The sequence below is a fragment of the Equus asinus genome, chromosome 7 (assembly GCF_041296235.1).
Source record: "Equus asinus isolate D_3611 breed Donkey chromosome 7, EquAss-T2T_v2, whole genome shotgun sequence".
Lineage (NCBI taxonomy): Eukaryota > Metazoa > Chordata > Mammalia > Perissodactyla > Equidae > Equus > Equus asinus.
The window spans coordinates 107623514-107646911 of NC_091796.1; the positions used below are offsets into that span (position 1 = coordinate 107623514).

The window sequence follows — 23398 nt, forward strand, 5'->3', positions numbered from 1 at the left end:
GCCTTCACCCCAGCTGATTTCTCCCGTCATTCCCTCCTTACCCTTCCTTCGTCCTCTGGCAAATTCCTACCCTCCTTCCCACCTGACGGGAATGGGGTGTCTGTCCCTCCTTTGAGAAGACTTCCTGGACCCCACTCCTCCAACCCTTGACAAGAGTGCCAAGACAATTCAATGGGGGAGAGAATAGTTGTTCAGCGCACGGTGCTGAGATAACTGGAGAGCCATGTGCAAAAGAATGAAGTTGAGCCCTACCCCATGTCATATCCAAAATTACCCCTGACGGTGTCAAGTAGAGCAGCTAAACCTATAAAACTCTTAGAAGAAAACAGGAGCACATCTTCATAATTTTGGAGTTGGCAATCATATCTTAGATATGACACTAAAAGTGCGAGCAACAAAAGAAAAAGATAAGTTTAAAATTTTTGTGCTTCAAAGGACGCTATCGAGAAAGTGAAAAGACAATCTACCAAACGGGATAAAATTTTTGCAAATCACGTATCTTATAGGGACTTGAATCTAGAATATATGAAGAACTCTTACAACTCAGCAATAAAAAGACAAACAACCAAATTAAAAATGGGCAAAGAGGGGCTGGCCCCGTGGCCCAGTGGTTAAGTTCGCGCACTCCACTGCAGGCGGCCCAGTGTTTCGTTGGTTTGAATCCTGGGCGCGGACATGGCACCGCTCATCAGGCCATGCTGAGGCAGCGTCCCACATGCCACAACTAGAAGGACCCACAACGAAGAATATACAACTATGTACCAGGCAGCTTTGGGGAGAAAAAGGAAAAAAATAAAATCTTTAAAAAAAAAAAAATGGGCAAAGGATCTGAGTAGACAATTCTCAAAGAAGAAACACAAATGGCCCCTCAGGGAACAGGAAAAGATGCTCAACATCATTAGCCATCAGAGAAGTGCAAACCAAAATCACGATGAGATGCCATTTCATACCCACTATGATGGCTATCATGCAAAAGTTAGATAATGAAAAGTGTTGATGAGGATGTAGAGAAATTGAAACCCTCATATATTACTGGTGAGAATGTAAAATGGTGCAACCATTTTGGAAAAATAGTCTAGTTCTCAGAGAGTTAAACATGGAGTTCCATTTGATCCAGCAATTCCATGCCTAAGTAGAACACAGGAGGACTGAAAACACAGGGCCACACGCAAATTTGCACACAAAAGTTCACAGCAGCATTATTCATAATAGCCCCAAAGTGGAAACAACTCAAATGTCTGTCAGTGGATGAATGGATAAACAAAGCATGGACTATCCATATAGTGGAATACTGTTCAGCTCTAAAAAGGAATAAAATACTGATACATGTCACGATATCGACGAACCATGAAACATGATGCTAAGTGAAAGAAGCAAATCACAAAAGACCACATATTACACAATTCAGTTAGAAAAAATGCCCAGAAGAGGCACATCTATACAAACAGAAAGTAGAGTAGCAGTTGCTTAGGGCTGGGGGGAGGGCGGGGAAGAGGGATTGGGGTTAATAGCTGACGGGTACGGGGTCTCTTTCTAGGGTAATGAAAATGTTCTAGAATTTATTGTGGTGTGGCTGCACGAGTCTGCGAATATACCAAAAGCCATCAAATGGTGCATTAAAGTTAAGTGAGTGACTTGCGTGCTATGTAACCTGTATCTCAATAAAGTTGTTACATGCACAAGAAAGGCACACGATGCAGCCAGGATGGGGAGGAACTTCCTTTGGGCTCTAGCTTTCTTCTTAGCCCCTCTCGTCCTCACTCTCCCTCCAGGGTGTCTTCCTTCCCACCACGTTCCAAGCCAGGAGTGTCTTAATCTGTCCTTGGCCATCCCTGTTGCCCTCCCGTTCTTCTGGGTTGATCACTGACTGTGCCGGCCTTTCATCGCCCGGTGTCTGTGATAGCTGCAGTCAGTTCTCAGAGTTCTTTCTGATTGAAGAATCCAGAATTGAGAAGGATCGGCTTCCTTCTAGATATCAGGCTGCCATTTGTGAAGTGGCCATCCAGTGGCCAGGGGCGCCCAGATCCTTAGCTTTAGCTGGGTACCGGGGCCACATAACTCCCACAGCCCCAAGAACAAGCAGATTCCTGAAACTAGAGCTCACATCCACGTCTGCTAGGGCAGCAACGGTGCCAGCAGGCCCTGTGGAGACAAAGACAAACACGGCGGGCCCTCTGCCATCGAGACACTTGCTGAGGAGTAGACAAGCCAGCCCTTGGCTGAAGGAAGACTGTGCTGAGTGTCTCAGAGAAAAGGAAGTGGGCAGTGCAGATGGGGATCTAGGAGCCAGGCCTTGAAGGAGGAGAATTTCAATAGGGAAGGGCATTCCAGGTAGGTGGAACAGAACATGCAATGATGTACAGACAACATGTGTGAACCATATGAATTAATCATTTTTATGGGGAAAAAACTGATCAAATATCAGCAATTTCATATAAGTCAATCTAAGCAGGCACACAGGGAGATGAGCCCAGTGCAGCTAGACCAGTGGTTCTCAAAGTGTGTTCCATGGAATCCTAGGGTCCTGAGATCTTGCAGGGGATCTGTGAGGTCAAAGCTCTTAATACTAAAGCATTACTTGCCCTTTTCACTGGGCTGACATTTATACTGACATGACACTGGTGCAAAGCCATGATGGACAGAGCTGCTGGAACCTCAGCTCAAATCAAGGCAGTGGCACCAAGCTCTACCCGTGGTCATTGTCACTTTACTACCATGAGCGCACGGAAAACCCAGCATACTGAGAAAGCACTAAAAATAGTTAATTCTATTAAATCTCCACCCTTAAGTAAGTACACATCTCTTTAATATTCTGTGTGATGAAATGCAAAGAGGGAAGGAGAGCAGCTGCCCTGAGGAAGAGCGCCCGTGCGGCCAGGTGTCTGAGTTCCCAGCTGAATCAGCCGCCTGTTTGAGGGAGTACCACTTTTACCTAAAAGAACGACTAATGGACAGACTACGCCTATTCAGGCTGCAGTTGTGGACAAGCATCTCCCTGAAAATGAGTGATGTGAGCTGGCCACTTGAAGGTAAACAGCTGACAGCATTTGTTGCCGATGAAAAACTTGAGCTCTCAGCAAAAATGAGGATTTTGGAAAACGTGTGTCTGCCACTGTCAGCCTGAGGTAAAGACATTCCTGATGAGATTGATGGCGATGTTAACAAAGGTGCTTTTTGGATGACATGTAATCAAATATGTCAACATCTAGAAGATATGCATCACCCCATGACCCAGTATTTGCCAGGTGACAAACACCCCATATAAAAAATCTCCCCCGGGTCAAAGAGCCACTCAAAGTATGAGCTGGACCGGTGGGTTTCACTGCAACAGAGGATGCACATTTCATAAAATTCGTCAAGACGGTTTCAGAATCCATATGCTAAGTAATCTTTAATAAACTCCCACCTGTCCAGTTTTGGGGTGGTTTCAAAGGAGAATATCCACAATTACCTTAAAAAGGCATTAAAATACCCTCCCTTTTCCAGCAGTGTGTCTCTGAGAGGCTGGACGTTCCTTACACACTGCAGCCAACACTGCTCGAATGCAGAGGCCGAGATGAGAACCTACCTGTCTACCGTCTCCTAGTCAGCCAGACAAAGAGCTGGCAAAACTGTAAACCGGTGACACTCATTTCACTGAGTTTGTTGTTACTGTTTCAAAAAATTCTCATTTTTCGTTTAAAAATCATTATTAATGTTAACACATTATGAGTTTATCATTATTTTAAAAGAAATATTTCTAAATGAATATTATTTTTATATAAATACTAATTTGTTTTCAAATCTATTCATATATAAATAATATAGATTATCATTTACTTTGTTTATGATTTAATTAACACCAATATTTTTCCTTTAATTGCGATCTTTTTTTTTTAATTGCAGTAACGTTGGATTATAACATTATATAACTTTCAGGTATACACTGTAATATATTTTGCATTCTGTGTAGATTACATCATGTCCACCAGCCAAAATTAATTATAATCCATCACCACACCTGTGTACCTAGTCACCCCTTTTGCCCTCCCCCTCCCCCCTTTCCCTATGGTAACCAACAATCCAAGCTCTGTTGCTATGTGTTTGTCATCGTTTTTATCTTCTACTTATGAGTGAGATCATATGGTATTTTAGTGATTTACTATTATTTTTAATGAATAAATATGGTAAATGAACTAACAAATATTTCTCAGCTTTAATTTCTAATACAGTAATCACCAATAAACATCAGCGCGTAAACTCCAGTTGTATGATTGCTCAGCTTTGCTTCTATAATTGTTGGGAGTAAAGGGGTCCTGAGACCACAGTGTTTGAGAACCACCGGCCTAGAGCATGAGGTGCTGGCCCCAGGCTGGCAATGCAGGGTCCACTTAAAGCAACTGACCCACACTCCTGCTGTGCCCCTTAGCCTGGCTCCCTCTGCATCCCCCAAGATCCTGCCCCGGCCACCCCACCCAGGGCTGGACTCTACCCTACCACCTCCCCTGGAGATGCACCCTGGAGCCTCGCACCCTAGTCACCTTAAGTTCTGGAGAAGTCTGCAGCAGAATGAGGAGCGTCCCCTGATCGCAGTCTCCTCCTCCACAGCCGTGGATCTGCCCTGTCTGCTGGGGAGGGAGGAGAGAGCTTCTGTGCACCTGTGAGCCCCGGGTCTGTGAAGCTGTGAGCACCTAGTGTGTGCACCTGTCAGTCTGGGTTTGCATACCTGTGAGCTCCTGGTCTGTACACCCATGAGCATGTATGAATGAACTCGAGGCAGCGTCTTCCTGGGAGGCTGGAACACTAGGGGGTTCTCCAAGTCCTGACCCACCCTTCCCCCACGAGGACCCCTAGACAGTGCCTACCAGGGAGCCCTGGGAAGTGTGGGAAGGGGTCAGGACAGGAGCACTCTGAGGGTCCTGCTCAGTCACGTTTATCAGCAGGGGGAAGCCCTCCCTTACAACCCCCAGATGGTCCTGCACTGTCCACTACCCTGCTGGGGACTTTGGGTGAGTCCTTGCTCCTCTCTGGCCTCGGTTTCCCTATCTAGGAATGGAAGGCACTGAGCCATGTGACTCCAGCCAATGGTTCCCAGTCCCTGGCAGTGACTGACCCACCATACTTGGGGACCCATACCCTCTAAGCAATGCTGCCCCACCCTGGCTCCTGGCAGGCTCACCCCTCGCCCTTCCTACCCCTTGCCCCCCATTCTGCCTCGTACCTCAGATAACCAGGGAAACTGTCACTGAAGGAGGCCAGCCACTGATCCACAGTCTGTCTGTCTCTGCTCTCACTGAGCTGGAGGATGTACTCCTGTAGATCGTCCAAAGCTGGGCCCTGCAGGGAGCAGGGTGAGAGAAGAGACCTGGAAAGGGAGGTCAGAGGCCCCCACCCCCCACGCCCACCCAAGGGGTCTGTGGCTCACCCTGTGCTCCCTAAAGGTGGTGCCCAGCTTCCAGATGTCCGTTTCCACCTGAGCACGGAGGTGCCCCGAAGTCCTGGGCACCAGCCTCCTGAGATAAGCAGCCAGGGCCTGGACGTACTCCCCAAAGACCACCATATTCAGACTCCTCACAAGGCTCTACGCCCCGAAAAGACAAAAAGATGGGAAGACCCAAGTGAAAGCAGTCCCAGGGCACAGTCCAGCTGGCCTTGGTTGTACACCCTCAGGGACAGGGGGCGGCAGGGTGTTACAAATCCCCCCCATCACGGGTCTGTCCGGGCCTGTCCCCCCCACCCCACAGATCGAACCCCTAACCACTTGGCTTTTCAGAGGTTGCCTGCCTCCGCTTCTTGGGGTGACCTTCAGCAAGTCACATCACCTCCCTGAGCCGGCCTCCACCTTGGGAGACCAAGGGCTGGCCAGGGTGACACGAGGGCCATCCAGCCCAGCCCGTCTTGGGCCCTGGGCCTCCGTGTTGGCAAGGGTTCCCACACCCCTTTGACACCTAGCCCACATTGGGGAGGGTCAGGATCCCAGTGGCCATGCAGAGCTGATCCCCAGGGTGCCCCCCCCCCCACTACCTCGTATGTGGGAGTAGGGTGCATGTTGGGGCAGTGCTCCAGGCTCTGCCACAGGGACCGCAGAGATTGGACCAGATCCTTGTTCTTCTCTCCGAAGTGACAACTCAGCAGACTCTGAGGACAGGAGGGTCGGATGTCACCACAGCCCGAGGCGCCCAGGCTGGCTATAATTTCTCCGGCCCTCATCCTTTCCCCCTCCAGCTCTGTGACACCCACCTTTCTCTGCTGGACCCACAGTCCTGGACCAGAAGGGCCCACACCGAGGGAGCCAGAGGTTTGCCCACTTTCTGCCCCAAAACTCTGTCCACCCTTCTCCTGCCAACTCCTGGGAGGGCCCCAGGTTCAAACAGCAGCCCTGGACTCGAGCTTCTCTCAGAGCCCTCCCGAGTCCTCCCGAGTCCCTCCCCTCTCTCCGTGACCACCGAGGCATGGCGGGAGCCCCCGACGATGCTTGCTCCCCTCAGAGCTAAGCTCCAGAGACATGGGGTGGCGAGAACCACAGCTGCTCCACCCACATGCAGCCCCAGTCTGCTCAGTTCTCAGTGGATGCCAAAGGTGGGTGGGTGGGGGAGGCAAAACCAGCCTGCTGAGTGTCTACTCAGGGGACCTGAACAAGTCCCATTCCCACTATGACCCTCAGGGCCCAATCTGTGTGATGCAGCCTCGTCAGCATCATCTAGGAAATGTGAAGCCAAGTCCATGATTGGCCGTGGCTGCTGGGACCTCTGGGTGGAGAAGGAGCCTGGGCCTCCATCTGGGCCCTGAGAAGAATGTTGGGATTGATGGGCAATGTGTGCCACACCTCAGCGTGAGGCAAGGGCAGTGTGCATGCTGTGCTTTTCTTGTCCCTAGAGGAGATGAACTCTCTAGGTCTCTCCACCTCTGGGTCTTCCCATGCCACCCTGAGCCAGGTGCTCAGATCTCTGTAGAAAATTCAGTGGCAGCTGCCTCAGAAGCTGGTCCCCACAGTGGAAAATGGATCCTTGGACAAAGCTGCAGCAATGCAGACCCACCCTCACCAGCACCTCCCATCTTCCCAGCCAGGAGGTCCCTGTGAAGAGAGGGCCAGTGTGGGCCTTGCCCTCAGCCAGAAGTTGAATGGATCCCGGGAGGCCTCAAACCCTGAATTTGAATGGGAAACTCACCTGTGGTTCCCATATCCTGGGGGACCCCTTGCCCTCTCAGGGCTTCATCTCCAGGGTCAGGCCCCAGGCATCCACGGGGAGCCCTGAATCCTGGGCAAGGCCCTGCCTTGAAGGCAGCCACAGCTCAGGGGAAGGCAAAGATGAACGGGCATGGAGGCCCTGGGAACTCAGTGCAGGGGGCTTCGCCTGCCTAGGGATGCCCGTGGCTCAGAGCTGGGATCAGGGGGAGGGGGAAGGGAGTCGGGCCTGGAGGAGCGAGTGCCAGGCCTCAGCTGGCCTGGCAGAATGAATGATTTCACAGGAAGAGAGAAGAAGGAGCAGGTCTGGCTGAGGTGACAGAGGGACACAAATGTGGACCCTGCCCAGGGAGGTGCCCTCGGTGAGGATGGAGCCAGGCCTCATGAGGGGCTGCAGGCCCACCCCAGCCCTCTCCCCCAGACAGGGCCCCTCCCTCGGGCCAGACAGGAAGCTGACCCTGTCCTTCTCCTGCTCCACACACAGGACTCAGGGCTGGGGAGGGCAGGAGGACTGACAGAGACATCTCCAACCAGGTTCCATCGCTGGCACTTTGCCATGTCCTGTCCCAGTAAAGGCTCTGTTGGGCTGGACGGAAGCCAGGGAGACAGGCCTCCTGCCCAGCTTCTCTGGGAGCAGAAATGACCCCAGGCCAGGGCTGGGGTGCGGGACATCACCTGGCACAGGGCTCTGACTCGAGGCAGGAGGTGGTCCCGGCCATGGTCCTCAATGACTTTGATGGCACCTTGCACAGCTGGGTCCAAGCGTGCCCAGGGAACGTGCGCCCTGCTCAGCCACCACCATGTCTTCCTGTCAGGGGCAATAGAAGGGGCCCATGTGGCCTGGTCAGGAGCACTGTGGGCCCAGCCACAGCCCCAACGCTGCACGCCCTCCCATGCTGGTGCCCCTCCATGTTGCCTCCCAGAGAAAAGACGGGAAACAGATGCTCATTTCTGTTGTTGTTGTCTATTTCATCCCCACTCTTTTTCCTAAATTTTATTTTTTGAGGACGATTAGCCCTGAGCTAATATCTACCTCCAATCCTCTTTTTTGCTGAGGAAGACTGGCCCAGAGCTAACATCCATGCCCATCTTCCTCTATATGTGGGACGCCTGCCACAGCATGGCACAATCATCGGTGCGTAGGTCTACGCCCAGGATCCAAACTGGTGAACCCATGGTCTCCGAAGCGGAGCGCGTGAACTTAACTCCTACAACACCAGGCCAGCCCCACTAAATGTATTTATTTATGGAATAAGCGTGACATCCATGTGGTTAAAATACAAAAGGAAAACTTCCCCTCCCCAGAAGCAGCCAGTGTTATTGGCACCTGGCCTTTCCTGAACCCAATCCTGCAATTCCGTACACACATGTGTGTGTAGGGTAGGTTCTTCCCCCTTTTCTCACAGATGGCAGCAAATCAATGGTCCACATGATTGGCCCACAGGGTCCAAAGCCTGGCTGCCTAGCCCACCAGCTCAGCTGGCCCCCTGCCCAAGCCTGGGACATACCTGAGGATGCAGCAGTTTTCCAGCACATGCAGCTCGGGAAAGGTGTGGTCACTGGTGTTCTGCTGGATGAAGACTTCAGCCTTATCCTTGTAGCTGCGGTGTGAAGAAGATGCTGGCCCCTCCCACCAGGCATAGCCCCCCAGGTCAGCCCCACCCAGCCAGGCCCTCAAAACTCTCCCTTCTCATCTCAACTGCTGCTTCTCTCATAGAATCACAAATGTGGGTGATGATAACCGTGATGGAGACTACGCAGCGAGGATTTACTCGCGCTGGCTCTGTGCCAGGTGCTGCAGCCAGATGCTTCCTGAGGATCTTTTCATTGAACGCTCTCCACGACCTTTTGGGGTAAATGCTTCCAGAAAAGGATGGGAGCAGGGTTTCCCAGTGGTCTGGAATCACAGCTAACCCTGCATTCTAGAGGCCCAGCCTTCCTGGCTGGTGAAGGAAAAGGTCAGGAAGAAGGCAGCGCTCCCAGAGCCGGGCTGGCCCCCTGGGAGAGTCTGAGTAAGGCCTGGGAGTGCACACAAGAAGGAGAGGTAGCCCCATGCCCACCTGGGCCATCACAGCTGGCCTCCCTTCCCCAGGCAGAGAGTGAAGAAAGGTGGCAGAGAGCGTACACACTCCCTGCTCCCTAAAGGCAAGGAAGAAGAGGTGCCCTTGAGCGTCTAGTCCCAAGAATGCGGATCAGGGTCTCAAACTGGCCACTGAGCAGATTTTCTGAAACGTTGAAAACCCGGCTGACTTCACCTAAAAATCCACTTCTCTGGCCTCTCTTGAGTAACCCACCTGGTGTCAGCACCTTTGGAGACCCCATCCCAGGTGAACACAGCCATCTGAAGACCCCAGACACAGGAGCCTCCTGACGCAGCCTCACACAGCACTTTGTCCGAAACTAGCTTCTTAATAATTCCCCACAGCCCCAAGAACTCCACAGCACCTCCTCTCACCCAAGCCCATTAAGACAGAGGCAGAGTCCCCACCTAACCCTTGCGGCTGGGACAGAGCTGGGTGAGCAGCTCAGGGATTTGACAGCAAGTCCTGCTGTGAAAACCAGAGGGAAGAGAGGGGGCGCTGGCCCCGGCTGCTTGTTTAAGGGAGCACCAAGAAGTTGAGTGACTGAGATAAAAAGTAATTTACTGCGATTTATTTTTTTCCCCATGGAGGAAGATTGACCCTGAGCTAACATCTGTGCCAATCTTTCTCTATTTTGTATATGGACTGCCACCACAGCATGGTTGACGAGTGGTATAGGTCTGCGCCCAGGATCCAAACCCGCAAACCTGGGCCACCAAAGCGGAGTGTGCAGAACTTTAACCACTTGGCCACAGGCCGGCCCCTACTGCAATATTTTTAAACCTTGAAATCTGTGCCAAAAAGTCCATGATGAACAAAACACCAAGTTTTAAATCAGGACAGGATCTGACGCAGCACTTTCACGATGCTTCTCCCTGGTTCCCCCAATCCCAGCCCTGCTGTCCAGTACAGGAGCCCCACGCCCCATGTGCTGTTCAAATGTTGAATAATTAAAATTAAATAAAATCTAAACTTCAGTTCTTCCGTGGAACTAGCTCAACAACCACCCAGATCTGGTCCCTCCATGTTGGATGGTGCTGACATGGGACATTTCCATCCCCTGCCTCCAGAGCCAGGGCACGAGGTGGAGCAGGCACGACTTGGGGGACCTGAAGCCAATCCCGCCCCCTTCCCTGCATCGGGAACTGGCCAAGGCGTGGTGGCCAGCGGCTGGTGGGCTTAGTTAGCTCTCTGACTTGAGTTAGGTAGACCCAGCCATGCATGCTCCCCTGCTCTGAGCAGGGGCCACCTTTTCACTTACCTTTCCAGAAACTTTGAAAATGTTTCCAGAACCATGGCTTGAACCCGTCTGGTGACGGATGGCCCAATGTGTCGGACTGCATCTACAGCTTCTTTCAGTAGCTGTCAGTCAAAACAAACAGGCTTTCAGGGGGTCCCAGGGCCGACCACATAGCCAGTGGACGCTGGGAGGATGTGGTCCTCCCCAATTTTGTACCTGTGCCCCACCCCTTGCCCCCCTGCCATGTCTGCCTACTGCAGATGCCACGCCTTCCACCAGGCCCATGACCCAACACATCTCGGCAGGTCTCTCTCCCTCACACCCCTCACTGTGTCCTGCAATCAGCCAACCTGAACAGCATTCTCACCCACGTGCTAGGCTTCACCTGTTTGGCCCGGAGGCTGCCCCAACCCCACCTGAGTGCCAGCTCCCCACCCAACACTCTGCACAGGGCATCTTGGCATAAAGGTATTGAGGATGCCTAAGGTCCCCCCCATCTCCTTTTCTCCCTCCAACCCTGAGCAGTCAAGAGAAGCATCAGAAACCCCCAAACCCAGATCCTCTAAAAAAGGCCACCCCCCACAACACACACACACACACACACATGCTGGTGGCCTGTCTTCCTGCCGGGCCAAATATCCGTCACCCCCATGGGCCACATGACCGTCTCCTTGAGGCTCAGTGCCCACCTTGCTAGAGTCCCGCCCACTGCAGGCACCCATCTCTATGTAGGTCCTAACTGAGGCCCAGCAGTCAGGTTCATAAGCTGAGAGCTTCCAGGAAGAAGCCTCTCCCCAAAAGATACACCTTGCATCCCAGCACTGGGACCCCACCATCACAAGCCAGGTTTCCAAGTTGAGTGCTCTCTGCTCCCCACTTCTCTGCTTGATGCCCTCAGACACCACACATGTACCCCAATGCTGTCATTGCTCTAATGCCCCAGAGCCCCAATCTCCACCCTGCTCTGTCCCCTCCTGGCTGCACCCTGCCCCTGACCACCCATCAGTCACATTGCCCCTCCCCAATGAACCCGGCCCTCAGGAAGGGTCCAGGACCCCTTGTGGTGAGTTTGAAAGGGGCCACCTGGCATTTACCTGGTAGATTTCAAGGAACACTGAGGAGGCAGACTCGGTCCACTTTTTCTGATCACAGATCAGAACATTTTCTAGACACTTTTTCAACTCCTCCTGCCCAGAACACAATAAAAACAACTTTTATCCCAAGAATCTGCCCCAAAGCACAGCCAGATCCTGCCCCTCTACAGCTGTGGCTGATGCTGCCAACTGAGGACAGGAGTGGGGGTAACAACTGGCGACGGCCTGGAGCCCCCACCAACCCACAGCCTGAAATCCGTCCGGGAGGTACTCAGTTTCCTGAGCAGTCCTCTTCTTTCGTGGCCCCCATCCCTCTGTCCCTCAGGGCTGGTCTGTGAAGCACCTTTGAGATACTCCCTCTCTTTCATTCCTGGCAAGACAGCTGCTTCCCACTGTAACCAAGTCACTGGATCGGAGATGATGAACGTCTACCTCTCCTTGGGAACCATGGCCCTCACAGCAGCCGTGAGCTGGCAGAGGTGCCCGGAGACCTACAGTCTGAGGGGTGCACGGGCTGCGGACTGCTAGGACAGGACCTGGGCCAAGCGCCTGGGGTTTACCGAGGGCTGTGGGAACAGGGCTGGGCCAGGGAGGCCAGGGCACTGGAGCCTAGCTTCTGGCCAAAACCCAAAGTGTGACCCCTCGGGCCCACCCACAGGCAACGAAAAAGGCTTTCCCTGGCAGGCTCATGGGAAAGCCACCCTCCCCACATGGGGCCCAGAGCCCAGCTAGTGCACTGCAGTCTCAGAGAGAGCTGCCAGCAAGGACTCGGCTGTGTCTCCCATGCATGTCTCTGTTCCTAACCCAGGCACCTCCATCTGGAGGCCTGCTTATGGGGGCCCCTGGCCAAGCACTCAGTACTTTTCCACTCCTAGCCTTCCCTCCCCCATGCACCTGATCCTCACCAGGCAGCGGTCCTAGGGGGGTGCAACAGGGGAGCGGGTGCCTGCTGGTAGCACCTCAGTAAGACGCGAAAGTCTGCACTGTTACTTCTTTCTGGCTGCTTGTCTGAATTGACCACTTGGACACCCCACAGCTGAGACCAGCTCCTGGTGGTCAGAGTGTGGAAGAACAGAGAGTGATAAGCCCTGTCTCCTTTAACTCAGCCCAGATTATGACTTTGAAGACTCAGGGGGAGCCATGAAGGACCAGGAGGCCACAGACCCAAGTGCTTCAAGGAGACAGAGCCCTGAGTCTGGCCATCCTGTCTTGTTAGCCCCTGAGGAAGAGGCTGGAGGCATTTATATACCAGTTCCTGGACAATTCCAGTTAAATCTACACCTATTCTTTATCTCACTGTCACAAAGCTTAGTTTCTAAGCTAAGAAGGGCAGAGAGCTTCCCCAAACCCGAAAAGCTTTTTCCACTAGTCCCCATGACCATTGACACATCTGTGACCTGAGACCAGAAATCCTTGTTATAGGAAACCACGTTGGTTGAAACTGATCACAGTAGAAAACTGTGATGTCCCCTTAAGTCCTGTGTTTGCCATGGATGAACTGTGTGTGCCCACCTGGGGACAACCAGCTCTCCATCCAAGGCTCACCAGTCTGCCATGTCACTCACTGGTGCATACAGAGCCAGACGCATACTGGTCAGGGCAGCAGCATTGCATGCTGTCCGTGAAAGCCTCGTGCCCCAGCCCACAGCACACTGTTATCTCCCACACATGACAGTGGTCAAAGGCCAGAATCAGCACCCTGCCCCCACTCCTAGGGGTGGACATGGGCTCTGGCTCAAGCCCACCACCCATGGCCCACTCTGGCCCCTCCCCTACCTACTGTCCCCCAGAAGCAGGACAAGGACACCTTGGTGGCAGATGCCCCTGGAATCCATTTACCTGGATCAGCCCCACCAGCTTCTCCTGCATTTGGAACATCCAGGTAATGAACATCATTGAGTCCAAGAGGTTCCCGGCCATGGACTTCTGGGAGGTGGGACCTACTCTCTGAAGCATCTCCCTGCTGAATTTGGAGGAGCCATGAGTGCACAAGGCTGAGCGTGGCTGGGGGGCGGGGGGGTGGGGGTGGTGGTGAGAGGGGCTGGGGTAGAGAGGACAGCTCAGAGCTAAGGACAGTGGACTCCAGGCTGGCAGTGCTGGTCCTGTGACTGGAGAAGGCAGCTGGGGTTGACAAGAGGGAGCAAAAGACTCTACTGGGGTAGACAAGCCTCAGGGGTCACACACAAGCACGGGCCATGAGCTCCCCATACACATGCATGGACACAACCTAACATGCACACTGACACACACTACCACACCCATACACACACTACACAAAGAACACACTGACGCACACACACTACCACACACGAATGTGCACACACTGTCCCCACGGCCGCTGAGTCTGGCCTTCCCTCATGACACTCCCGCCTGGCAATCCTTCCAAAGGCCTCTGTGTTGACCTCAGCCCTGGGCCTGAGGGCCCTCACCACCAGGCACTGGCCTCGTCCAGGACCCCAAGGTCCTCAGGAGGACTCACCCCAGCTGCCCAAACAAGGTCGTCTTGCCCCAGTTGTACAGCTCAAAGTAGGCTTCCCTGTCGTGACCGTAGGAGGAAGGGAGCTCGGAGAGGCGGCTGAGGAGGACCTCCTGGAAACACGTCCTGTAGATTTCCCAGAGGGGGTCCCCCATCCGGCCTGCCCTCTGGGACCCTAGGCTGTGTCCCACAGCTTTGTCCAGCTCCTTCAGGTACGGGCGCAGCTGGGTGCTTGGCTTCATAGTGGGCAATTGGTCCTCAGCATCTGTTCTCAGGAGCCTCTCCAGATGACTTCCCCAGAAAGCAACTCCACCATCCTCGAGGGCGCTGGCCTCCCAGCTCTGGGGGTTGTCCTCCACCCACTCCACAGTGGCCACCACTGCCTGGAGCTTTAGCTCCAGCTTCTGGCTGTACCCAATGCCTCCCAGAGCCTCCTTGATGACCTGCCACATGCTCTCAGCCACAACCTTGTACTGGAGACCACAGTCCTGCCCTTCCTGTGACAACTCCGAGATGCTCTGGCAGGCTTCCAGGAACTGCCCCTTCTGTACCAACTTTTGGAAGTCTGGAAGAAAGGAGCCCAGAAATGATGACTCAGAGAGGCCTTGGAAACACGGAAATCAGGTGAGGTGGGAGAGGGGCACCTGCCCAAGGGGATTCCTCAGTGTAATTCTCACTCGCATAAGGGTGGGTTTGGGCCAAGCTGTATTGAACTCACCCATCAGGGGAACCAGCAAGAGGCCAAGGCGGCCAGTTTGAAGAAGCTTTGGGAACAGGGGTCTATGTAGCCAGTCAGATCGGAAGGCCACAGATTTCTTACTATGGTTGCAGGAGACTGGTAGGCTTTGCACTGTGTCACCTTCAGAGCAGAAAATCACAGCACTCAGAGCTTTCTTCTGGTGAGCCTCTGAGCTCCCAGGCTATTCATGATCTGAGCCTTTATCAGCTGTGGGTTGTTAACCCAACATTCTGAGATAACAAAGCTATGTCCCCCACCAGAGGTCCAGAGAACAGAGGGTTCATTCAAGCCCAGATTGGAATTTGCATTTCTGGCATGTTCCCAGGTGGTGCTGATGGTGCTGGTCCCCGGACCACACTTGGGGAACCACTCCTCTATCTGGGTATCAAAGGGCAATCCATATTCCACCTCCATCCACATTTGGGATCAACTAGATAGACAGGTAGAGAGAAAGAGAGAAAGCAATCTTCCATAGAACCATCCTGGGAGGGGTCTGATCCACAGGAGGGTGGGGTGCAGGTGGGAGTTCAAGGCAATTCTTTCCCCCTCACACGGTGCCTGAGGCTTCCCAGTTTCTGCCCCTTCTGCAGACAAGGAGGCAGCCCAGGCCTGAGCAGTAGCTGGAGGCACAGCCTCCAAGATGGGGTGCCCAGGACTTCTCCCCGGAAGTTCAGAGGAAAAGGGCAACCTCACCCACATCGGTCAGTCCACACAGGGACAAGCGCCTGAGAGGGACCAGGGGACCGAAGGCAGAGGCCCCCTGCCAAGGCTGCTGCCCAGTCAGGGCCTTGGTTCTCCCCTGGACAGGGTGGTGGCCTCCTTGTGGTCCCCGTGTCTCCATTCTCACCTCTTCCCTCTATCCTGCTGCTGCCATGCCCATAAGCAGTGACCAGGCCACCTGTGGAGCTCTGTCCAGGGCCCTGCTTGAGGCCACCATGCCCTCCCCCTCCTGACCTGAACACATCATTTTTCCAGAGCCCCCAGCGCTACCTTGTGACCCTGGCCACCCCTCACTGTTCAGGGCAGGCACGTCACCCAAGCAAGGCCAGTCGAGGCTCCACCAGGACTCCCTGACATGGCCCAGAGGGTGGTGGCGTACTTGCCAGCACAAGAAGGCATCCTGGCCAGGGATGGTGGAAAGGGTCCCCAGGCCACCTGCACCCCTTCCTGCCCCTGTGCTGGGCTGTCCACCATCCTTGTATTTCATCAGTCCCCATTCTTGAAGCAAACATGACAGATGGGGGGCCCTTGTGAATTCTGGAGCTCTGGTGTTATTCTCTGTGCTTTTCCGAATGTTCTTAATTTCTCAGATATTTAAAAAGGAAGAAAGTTCATGTTGGGGGTTGAATAGTGTCTGTCCCCAACCCAGATTCACGTCTTTCCCAAAACTGCAAAATGTGACCTTATTTGGAAATAGGGTTGTTGCCGGTGTGATTAGTTAAGATGAAGTCCCACTGGAGTAAGGGGAGCCCTTTATCCAATAGGACCAGTGTCCTCACAAGAAGAGAAAACAGAGACACAGAGAGGAAATGAGGCCACGTGAGGAGGAGGCAGAGACTGGAGTGTGCATTCATAAGACAAAGGTTGCCAGCAGCAGCAGAAGCTGGAGGAGGCAGGAAGGACCTACCCGTTGAGCCTCCAGAGGGAGCACGGCCCTGCCCACACCTGGATGTCGGACTTGGGCCTCCGGGACTGTGAGCAAACGAATGTCTGTGGTCTTAAGCCCCCTGCTTTGTGGCAATTTGTTACGGCAGCCACAGGACTCACCCAGCCCCTTCGGCTTGAGCTGGGCCAAGTTCAGACTCACCTTACCAAGTGCAGTTCTTCTACTGTCTGAAACGCTTCTCCTGTGCCCCACTCCCCGAGCCAAAGCCCTGGCCTCCTAGCTGGCCCTTTCTGTGCAACCTGTTCACCAGGTGAGTCTCAACACCCGAGACTGGGCCTCCCCGCCACCCTCAGCCCCTGACCCAGGATGTACCCGCAGCACTGGCTTTCCAAACTCGCTGGAGGCCTCACCTGGAGACTGTCCCCTTCCCACCCCACACCACCACACCACAACAGAGACATTCCCAGTTGTCTGTCTTCCTCCCCTAGGGACCTCTCCCCGGACCCTTTAACCCAGCGCAGGGCCTGCACACACACTTCCACCACCCTTAACACCAATCCCTGGGAGAGGGGGAGAGAGGGAAGTCACCTGGGCCTCGAGGGACCTGCTAGTCCTCGCCAGAGGAGTATCCCTGATGGCAGCCCAGGAGAAGGGCTGGAGTGGGGCAGCCCTGATGGGAAGGGACGGTTGGGAACAGGCTGTCAGGACCGGGGAGTAGAGTCACGAGGCGCTAGAGCCGGCATCAGGGTGTGAGTGGGTAGACTGAGAGGGGCCTGTGATGGGGGCACGGGCTGGGAAGCCCTCAGACCTGAGGGGGAACAGCTGCCAGCCTGTGCAGTGTGGACGGGAGGGACCACCCCCTGTCCTGCCAGGGCCCCTCGGGGCTGCACCCTGAATGGGACCCTCGGGAGGGCAGAGGGGCTGAGAGACTGACTGCAGAAGCAGTCACCACCCAAAGGGCAATGGCCCAAGACCAAGGGCTCCATGGGCATCTGGATCTTTCCAGCATCTGGCAGGTTTCAAAAGCCTCAGCTTCTCATATTTAGGATCAGGGGCAGCAGCTCATGAGAGGTGGTGGTGGCCGTGTCGCTAATCAGCTCCCCGTGAGAAGCACAGAGATGCCAGGAACTGGGCTTGCAGCAAAACAAAACGGAGAGGTTTGGAATATGCTGGATGGAAAAGGATGACACCCCAGTTCAGGGAGAAGCGCTCGGGGGCTGGAGACACTCCTCTCCCTAAACGCCGTGGGCGTCAGGCAGAGCGGGGGTGGTCTGAGGATGCCCTAACTCAGCAGGCTGTGCCAGGCAGGGAGGGATCTGAAGGGGAGAGCTATGCTCTGGATCCCAAAGGAGTCTCAGCAAGACAACCCAGCCTGTAGCTGCAGGAGGAAGGCTCTAGAAAGCCTCAGAGCCAAAAGAGGAATTGGGGTTAGGGCGTGGGGTCCAAGGCACTTAGAACACTTAGACATCAGTTCTTATGGACTTTATGAAAAGGCATTTTTGAACTTAAACTTCTCCCTGGAAATTGCAAAATGGAAGGGGAGTTATATTCCAAGTTGTGTCTCAAAGGGCCTTTCCTTTGTCAAGGGCAAAGGCCTGCCCTCCCCTTGTCTATTCCTCCTTCCTGATAGCTGGAATGCATATGTGATGACAGGAGCTGGGCAGCCATCCTGGGCTATGAGGCAGGAGCCCCATGTAGAGGATGGCAGAGAAGTACAATAAAAAGGTCTGGGTCCCTGAGCACTGAGGAGCCCTGGACCACCTACCCAAGTCTTTCACAAGAGAAGCAAATTTAATCTTGCTTAAGCCACTCTTTTTTGGGGTCTGTCAGTGAAAGCAGCTGAATTTATACCATAGTAACACAAAGAATTATATTATTATGTACAAAGAATACTGTACAAAGAATAATATAAAGAATTATATCATAATACTACAAAGAGTGGAATACGGGATGGAAATTATTTTAAACCAAAGCAAGACGGCCTCCAACAGCATTTAACTATTTTGGGGGTGAAGATTCTCTATCCATCTCTAGTAGATAGATCCTTGTTGATAATAATTAATTAGATTAGCCTTGAAAATAGGAACTGTAGCTCCTGGAATCTCTGTGATGTTCCAGGCTCAGGGCCAGCCAGGCATCATTCCCCTTCCTTCTAGAGCTGCGCCATCCAGCACACCACCACGAGCCACATGTTGATATGAAGCACTTGAAATGTCCAGATGGAGCTGTGCTGTCAGTGCGAAACACACCTCAGATTTCAAAGACTTAGTTGGGTTAAAAAGATGGAAAGTAAAATATCTTAATTTTAATATTGATTGAATGTTGAAACTTGTGGAAATGCTATTTTAGCTATCTTGGGCTAAATAAAACACATTACTAAAATTAATTTCTCCTATTTCTTTTTATATGTGTTAGTGTGACTATAAAAACCTTCACATTACCTGTGGCTCCTGCTCTGTTTGCACAGACAGCGCTGTTCTGGAGCACACTTACCCTCTACCTCTGACACTGTTTATCCCATGCCAATCTGGCTCTCTTCTGACTAGGTGTCATGATCCCCCTACCCAAAAATGACTGAGGCCCTTACAAGGTCCCTGAGGGACCCTGAGGGCTCCCAGACTTCGCGCAACCGTGGCTGCATTTCTAGGATTTGTCAGCAAGGACATGTGGGGAGGGGATCAGACATAGGGTATCCACCACTGCTTCCACACACGCCCTGGCAACTGGGTGACGACAGACTGGCCTGCCCAGCACCTACGATGCCCCTGCAGACAGCTGCGGACAGCTGGACTACTCTGGACCAACCGACCATCTTCCCTGTATCACAGGCCAGCGACACGTGGGGCCAGCAACAGCCGCCATGGGTAAGGAAGTGAGATGACCCTGGGAAAGTGATGGTCCTGGCAAGGATGTCCCATTGTCACCAGGCATGGGGCCAGCGAGGGTTTGGGAAACCCCTCAGAGATCGTATCACCTGTGAATCGACTGATAAACACTGTCCCTGTCTCAGTGACAGTGCCAGTCACCGCTCAGATGCCGGAGACATAAAGGCAGCTGATTACCCGCCATCCGCCCGTGACCCTGGGCTCCCACTGCATTCTGCAACTCCCCACTGACCTCATCTACAATCTGAAGTGTTTTCGCTTCAGGGAAACATTCTCCAGATTACAAACGCACCAGCTGCTCCCAGAAAACCCACCGGTTCCCACAACCCGTTAACAGACCAAGCCCTAACCAGCAGGGCAGCCCCGGCCCTGAGGCCCCACTCAAAGCCGTTCAGTGGGCTTCCCTGGACGCAGACCCATGCTGGGCCCTGGGAACACAAATGTGGATCAGACACTGATCCCACACATAGCCCCAAACTCCAACCCAGACTCCTCTTCTCTCACTCCTGTGGCCCCAGAGCCTGGGGCACAACCTAGCACCCTGCTCTGGTTGCCAAAATTTGAACCTTGACTCCCTCGCTTGCTATGTGTCCCTGGGCAAGTGACTCAACCTCTCTGAGCCTCTGTTTCATCAGCTTTGACAGGAGTTCGCATGGTAATCCAGGGTGAGATGCATCTGACAAGCATGATGACTCTGGGCGGGTTCACTCCCTGCTGGTACTCTTCTTACTCCCCGCGTTGTGTCTCTGGGCCCCCATGGGCTCAGCCCCCCAACCCCCACCCCAGCCCCATCACAGCCCATAGCATGGGGAGTTGTCAACATGCCAGCCTCCCTCACCACGTGGGGTCCTCAGGCTTGGGAAAGAAGGGTCTTATCACTCCACCTGGTCCCCTCCAGGCCCTCTTAGATCGACACCCACAAGGTGGCATGCAATAAATAATGAATTAATGACGGGATGAAAAAGTGATCACGGGAATGAATAAACAAAACCACAAATGGGGCAGAGACTTCCTGCAGACACAGAAGGGGAGGCTCGTACCTTTGGGAGTTTCTTTCTGATGAATAGCAGTGTCTGGTTTTCTTTTCCTGGGGACTTTCATAAGCCACCCACTGAATTTTGAAAAACGGTCTTTGGGCTGTTGAGGCTCACTGGGCAGAATTTCTTGGAGTTCATTTTCTTCTTCCTTCTGCCTTGATTTCTTCTTTCCCCAGCACACTGTCGTTTTGGGTCGATCCATCTCACTGCCTCTGTGCCTTGCGGTGGCCAGGCCCCCAGTCACCCTCTCAAAGGCTTCTGAGTCACTGCACTTTGTGTTCGGTCTCCACCAACAGAGACAAGTAGAGGGAGCAGGCTGACTGCCAGAGAAACTTCCTCTGCAACTGAAAGTATGGAAATTAATGTTGTTGGAATTACCCAAATTTCACTAACCAGGGCTGCCCCTCCAAGCAAAGATGGGAGTGGCAGTTCTGTTATCCAGCCCACGAATGTTTCCCTGATGCCTTGGGTCAACCCCAGGACAGAGCAAAGGCCATGCAGTTGGGCATACCACGTGAAGCCGGTGATCACAGTGGACCACCACCACATTCCTACCCCACCACTGCTGTCAAAATGTGAGAATGCGCTCTTGTACAGGTTTTTAAAAATCTGTCACTAAAGAAGAAATTACTCATAGCTGTAATTGCTTTCTTTTTTAAAAAAATTGTGATAAATTTTACACAACATAAAATTTACTGTTTTAACCATTTTTAAGTGTATAATTCATTAGCACTAAGTAACACACATTGTTGTGCAATCACCACCACCGTCAACCCCAGAGCTCTTTCCATCTGGCAGAACTGAAACTGTACCCATCAACACTGACTCCCCACCCCCGAACCCCAGCCCCGGGCACCCACCATTCCTCTTCCTGTTTCTATGAACTGGAATACTCCCAGTGCCTCATACAAGTGGAATCATGCAGTATTTGTCCTTTTGTGTCTGGCTTATTTCATTTGGCAAATGTTCTTGTATAGTGACAAAAACCTACAGTTTTTTCCTCCCTGTGTAGGAAAAACCCAGCTCTTCCTCCAGTGTTCCTCCTCTGTGAGTCTCCTTTACTCTCACACAGAACACTTCACTTCTGACACTTCTAGTCACCAAATGTGGGGGAGGGGGGTTCCCCACATCAAGCAAGTCTCTGTAGCAACAGCTGGGTGTCCTACGATTTAACTCAATTCTGACACTATCTGCCCGGACACAGCATCAGATCCCACAGGTCAGGGCTCAGTTCCACAAGTCTGCCCCCACCACCCTCACTTTAGACACCAGTCACAAATCCAGGCTGTCACCTGTACCTCTTGTCAACTGGCTATAGATCGGAGGTCCCAACAACTCCCTCCTCAGGTTCAATTAACTTGCTAGTGTGACACGGAATTCATGGCAACACTTGCTTATATTTGCCGGTTTACTGACAGATGTGATAGAGGATACAGATGAACAGCCAGATGAGGGGATACGGAGGGCGAGGTATGAGGGAAGGGGCGTGGAGCTTCCATGCCCTCATGGGCGCAGCGCTCTCCCAGCACCTCCACCTGTTCACCAACCCAGAAGCTCTCAGAACCCTTTACTATTGGGACTTTGGGGAGGCTTCCTCAGGCAGGACGACCAATGGTTAACTCCACTTCCAGCCGCTCTCCCCTCTCTAGACAAGTTGCGGGGGTGGGAGGCCGGGTGCTGAAAATTCCAAGCTTCTAATCACCGCTTGGTCTTCCTGGTGACCAGCCCCCATCCAGGCGCCCACGCAGAGTCGCCTCATTACAACCAGTGGTGCTCCTAGCATTCTTGTCACTTAGGAATCTGCAACGGTTTCAGGAGCTCTCTGCTGGGAACCGGGAGCAGAGATCAATATATATATTTTCTTCTCTCTCATAGTCCTCAAGATTCATCCATGTTGTAGCACGTGGCAGAATATCTTTCCTTTTTTTAAAATATGAAAGAATGAGTTGACTTTTTTACCAATTCGTTTTTTCAAATTATCTCATTGTGGTAAAAAACACATAACACAAAATTTACCATCGTAACCACTTTCAAGTGTACAGTTCAGTGGCATCAAATACATTCACGTTGTTGTGCAATCACCACCCCCATCATCTCCAGAACTTTTTTCCTCTTCCCAAAGTGAAACTCTGTCCCCATAAACAATAACTCCCCATTCCTCCCTCCCCACAATCTGCCAACCACCTTCCTACTTTCTGTCTCTAGGAATTTGAGTATTCTATGGACGCCATATGAGTGGAATCCTACAGTCTTTCAGGTTTTGTGACTGGCTTATTTCACTCGGCATAATGTCCTCAAGGTTCACCCATGTTGTATCACGAATCAGGATTTGCTTCCTTTTCAAGGCTGAATAATATTCCATTACATGGATTTACCACACTTTATTTATTCATTCACCCGTCGATGGACACTGGGGTCGCTGCCACACTTTGGCCACTGTGAATAAAGTTGCTATGAACCTGGGTGTGTGCACATCTCTTGAAGTTCTGCTTTCTGTTCTTAGCTGTGGCTCCTTCACTGACAATGCTGTTATCACTGCTGTGGCTTTCACAGCTTCCCTCAGCTTGGAAGCTCTCCCTGGCCCATGCCCGGGGGCTGGCATCCTCATGTTAGACAGGAGAAACTGAAGCACGATGTTGACACCAGCACAGACTTCCTGGGAGGCCTCAGGGATAGGGTGCCACCAGTAGCACTGCCCAAACTCTGGAGCAGATTCTGTTTGATGTGGTATGAGCAGGGATCCAGCATCATCTTTTTCCATATGGACAAAGTGTGTTCGAGCTGGAGTTACGGAACAGCTCCTCCTCTGCGCTCTGACCTGACACGCCACCTCTTGTGCATGTGTCCAGCATTTAAACTTAGACCTGCCTCAACCCAGGCTCAGTCCTTAACCACTAACCCACACTGCCCCTGAGACACACTCAGGGCTCTCCTCCCTGGACCCCACGCCTCCTATGTGAGTTTCCGGCTGCTGTAACAAATTCCCACAAACTTAGAGGCCTAAACCACACAAATTTATTATCCTATGGTTCCAGAGCTCAGAGGTCTGACACGGGTCTCTCTGGGCTAAAGTCA

General features: G+C 52.7%; 1 protein-coding gene across 12 annotated transcripts in view; it reads right to left on the reverse strand.

The window, feature by feature from the left end:
- The window catches only part of LOC106839623 (uncharacterized), a 47894-nt gene that overhangs the window by 19838 nt on the left and 4658 nt on the right, over window positions 1–23398 (reverse strand). For 2 of the 12 annotated variants that reach the window (XM_014854502.3, XM_070514382.1), the window contains exons 2-13: window positions 20327–20667; window positions 14060–14621; window positions 13420–13543; window positions 11581–11673; window positions 10508–10608; window positions 8674–8766; window positions 7841–7973; window positions 6004–6117; window positions 5405–5560; window positions 5201–5316; window positions 4521–4604; window positions 1080–2142 (exon numbers count right to left, since the gene is read on the reverse strand). In XM_014854502.3, the coding sequence (XP_014709988.2) occupies window positions 2094–2142; window positions 4521–4604; window positions 5201–5316; window positions 5405–5560; window positions 6004–6117; window positions 7841–7973; window positions 8674–8766; window positions 10508–10608; window positions 11581–11673; window positions 13420–13543; window positions 14060–14621; window positions 20327–20525 (1824 nt within the window). In that variant the 5' untranslated portion in view covers window positions 20526–20667 and the 3' untranslated portion in view covers window positions 1080–2093. Of the gene's footprint in view, window positions 1–1079; window positions 2143–4520; window positions 4608–5200; window positions 5345–5404; window positions 5561–6003; window positions 6118–7840; window positions 7974–8673; window positions 8767–10507; window positions 10609–11580; window positions 11674–13419; window positions 13544–14059; window positions 14622–20326; window positions 20668–23398 lie in introns of those variants that run through there. The other 10 variants (XM_014854501.3, XM_044774373.2, XR_011504826.1 and 7 more) reach the window with 7 other exon arrangements.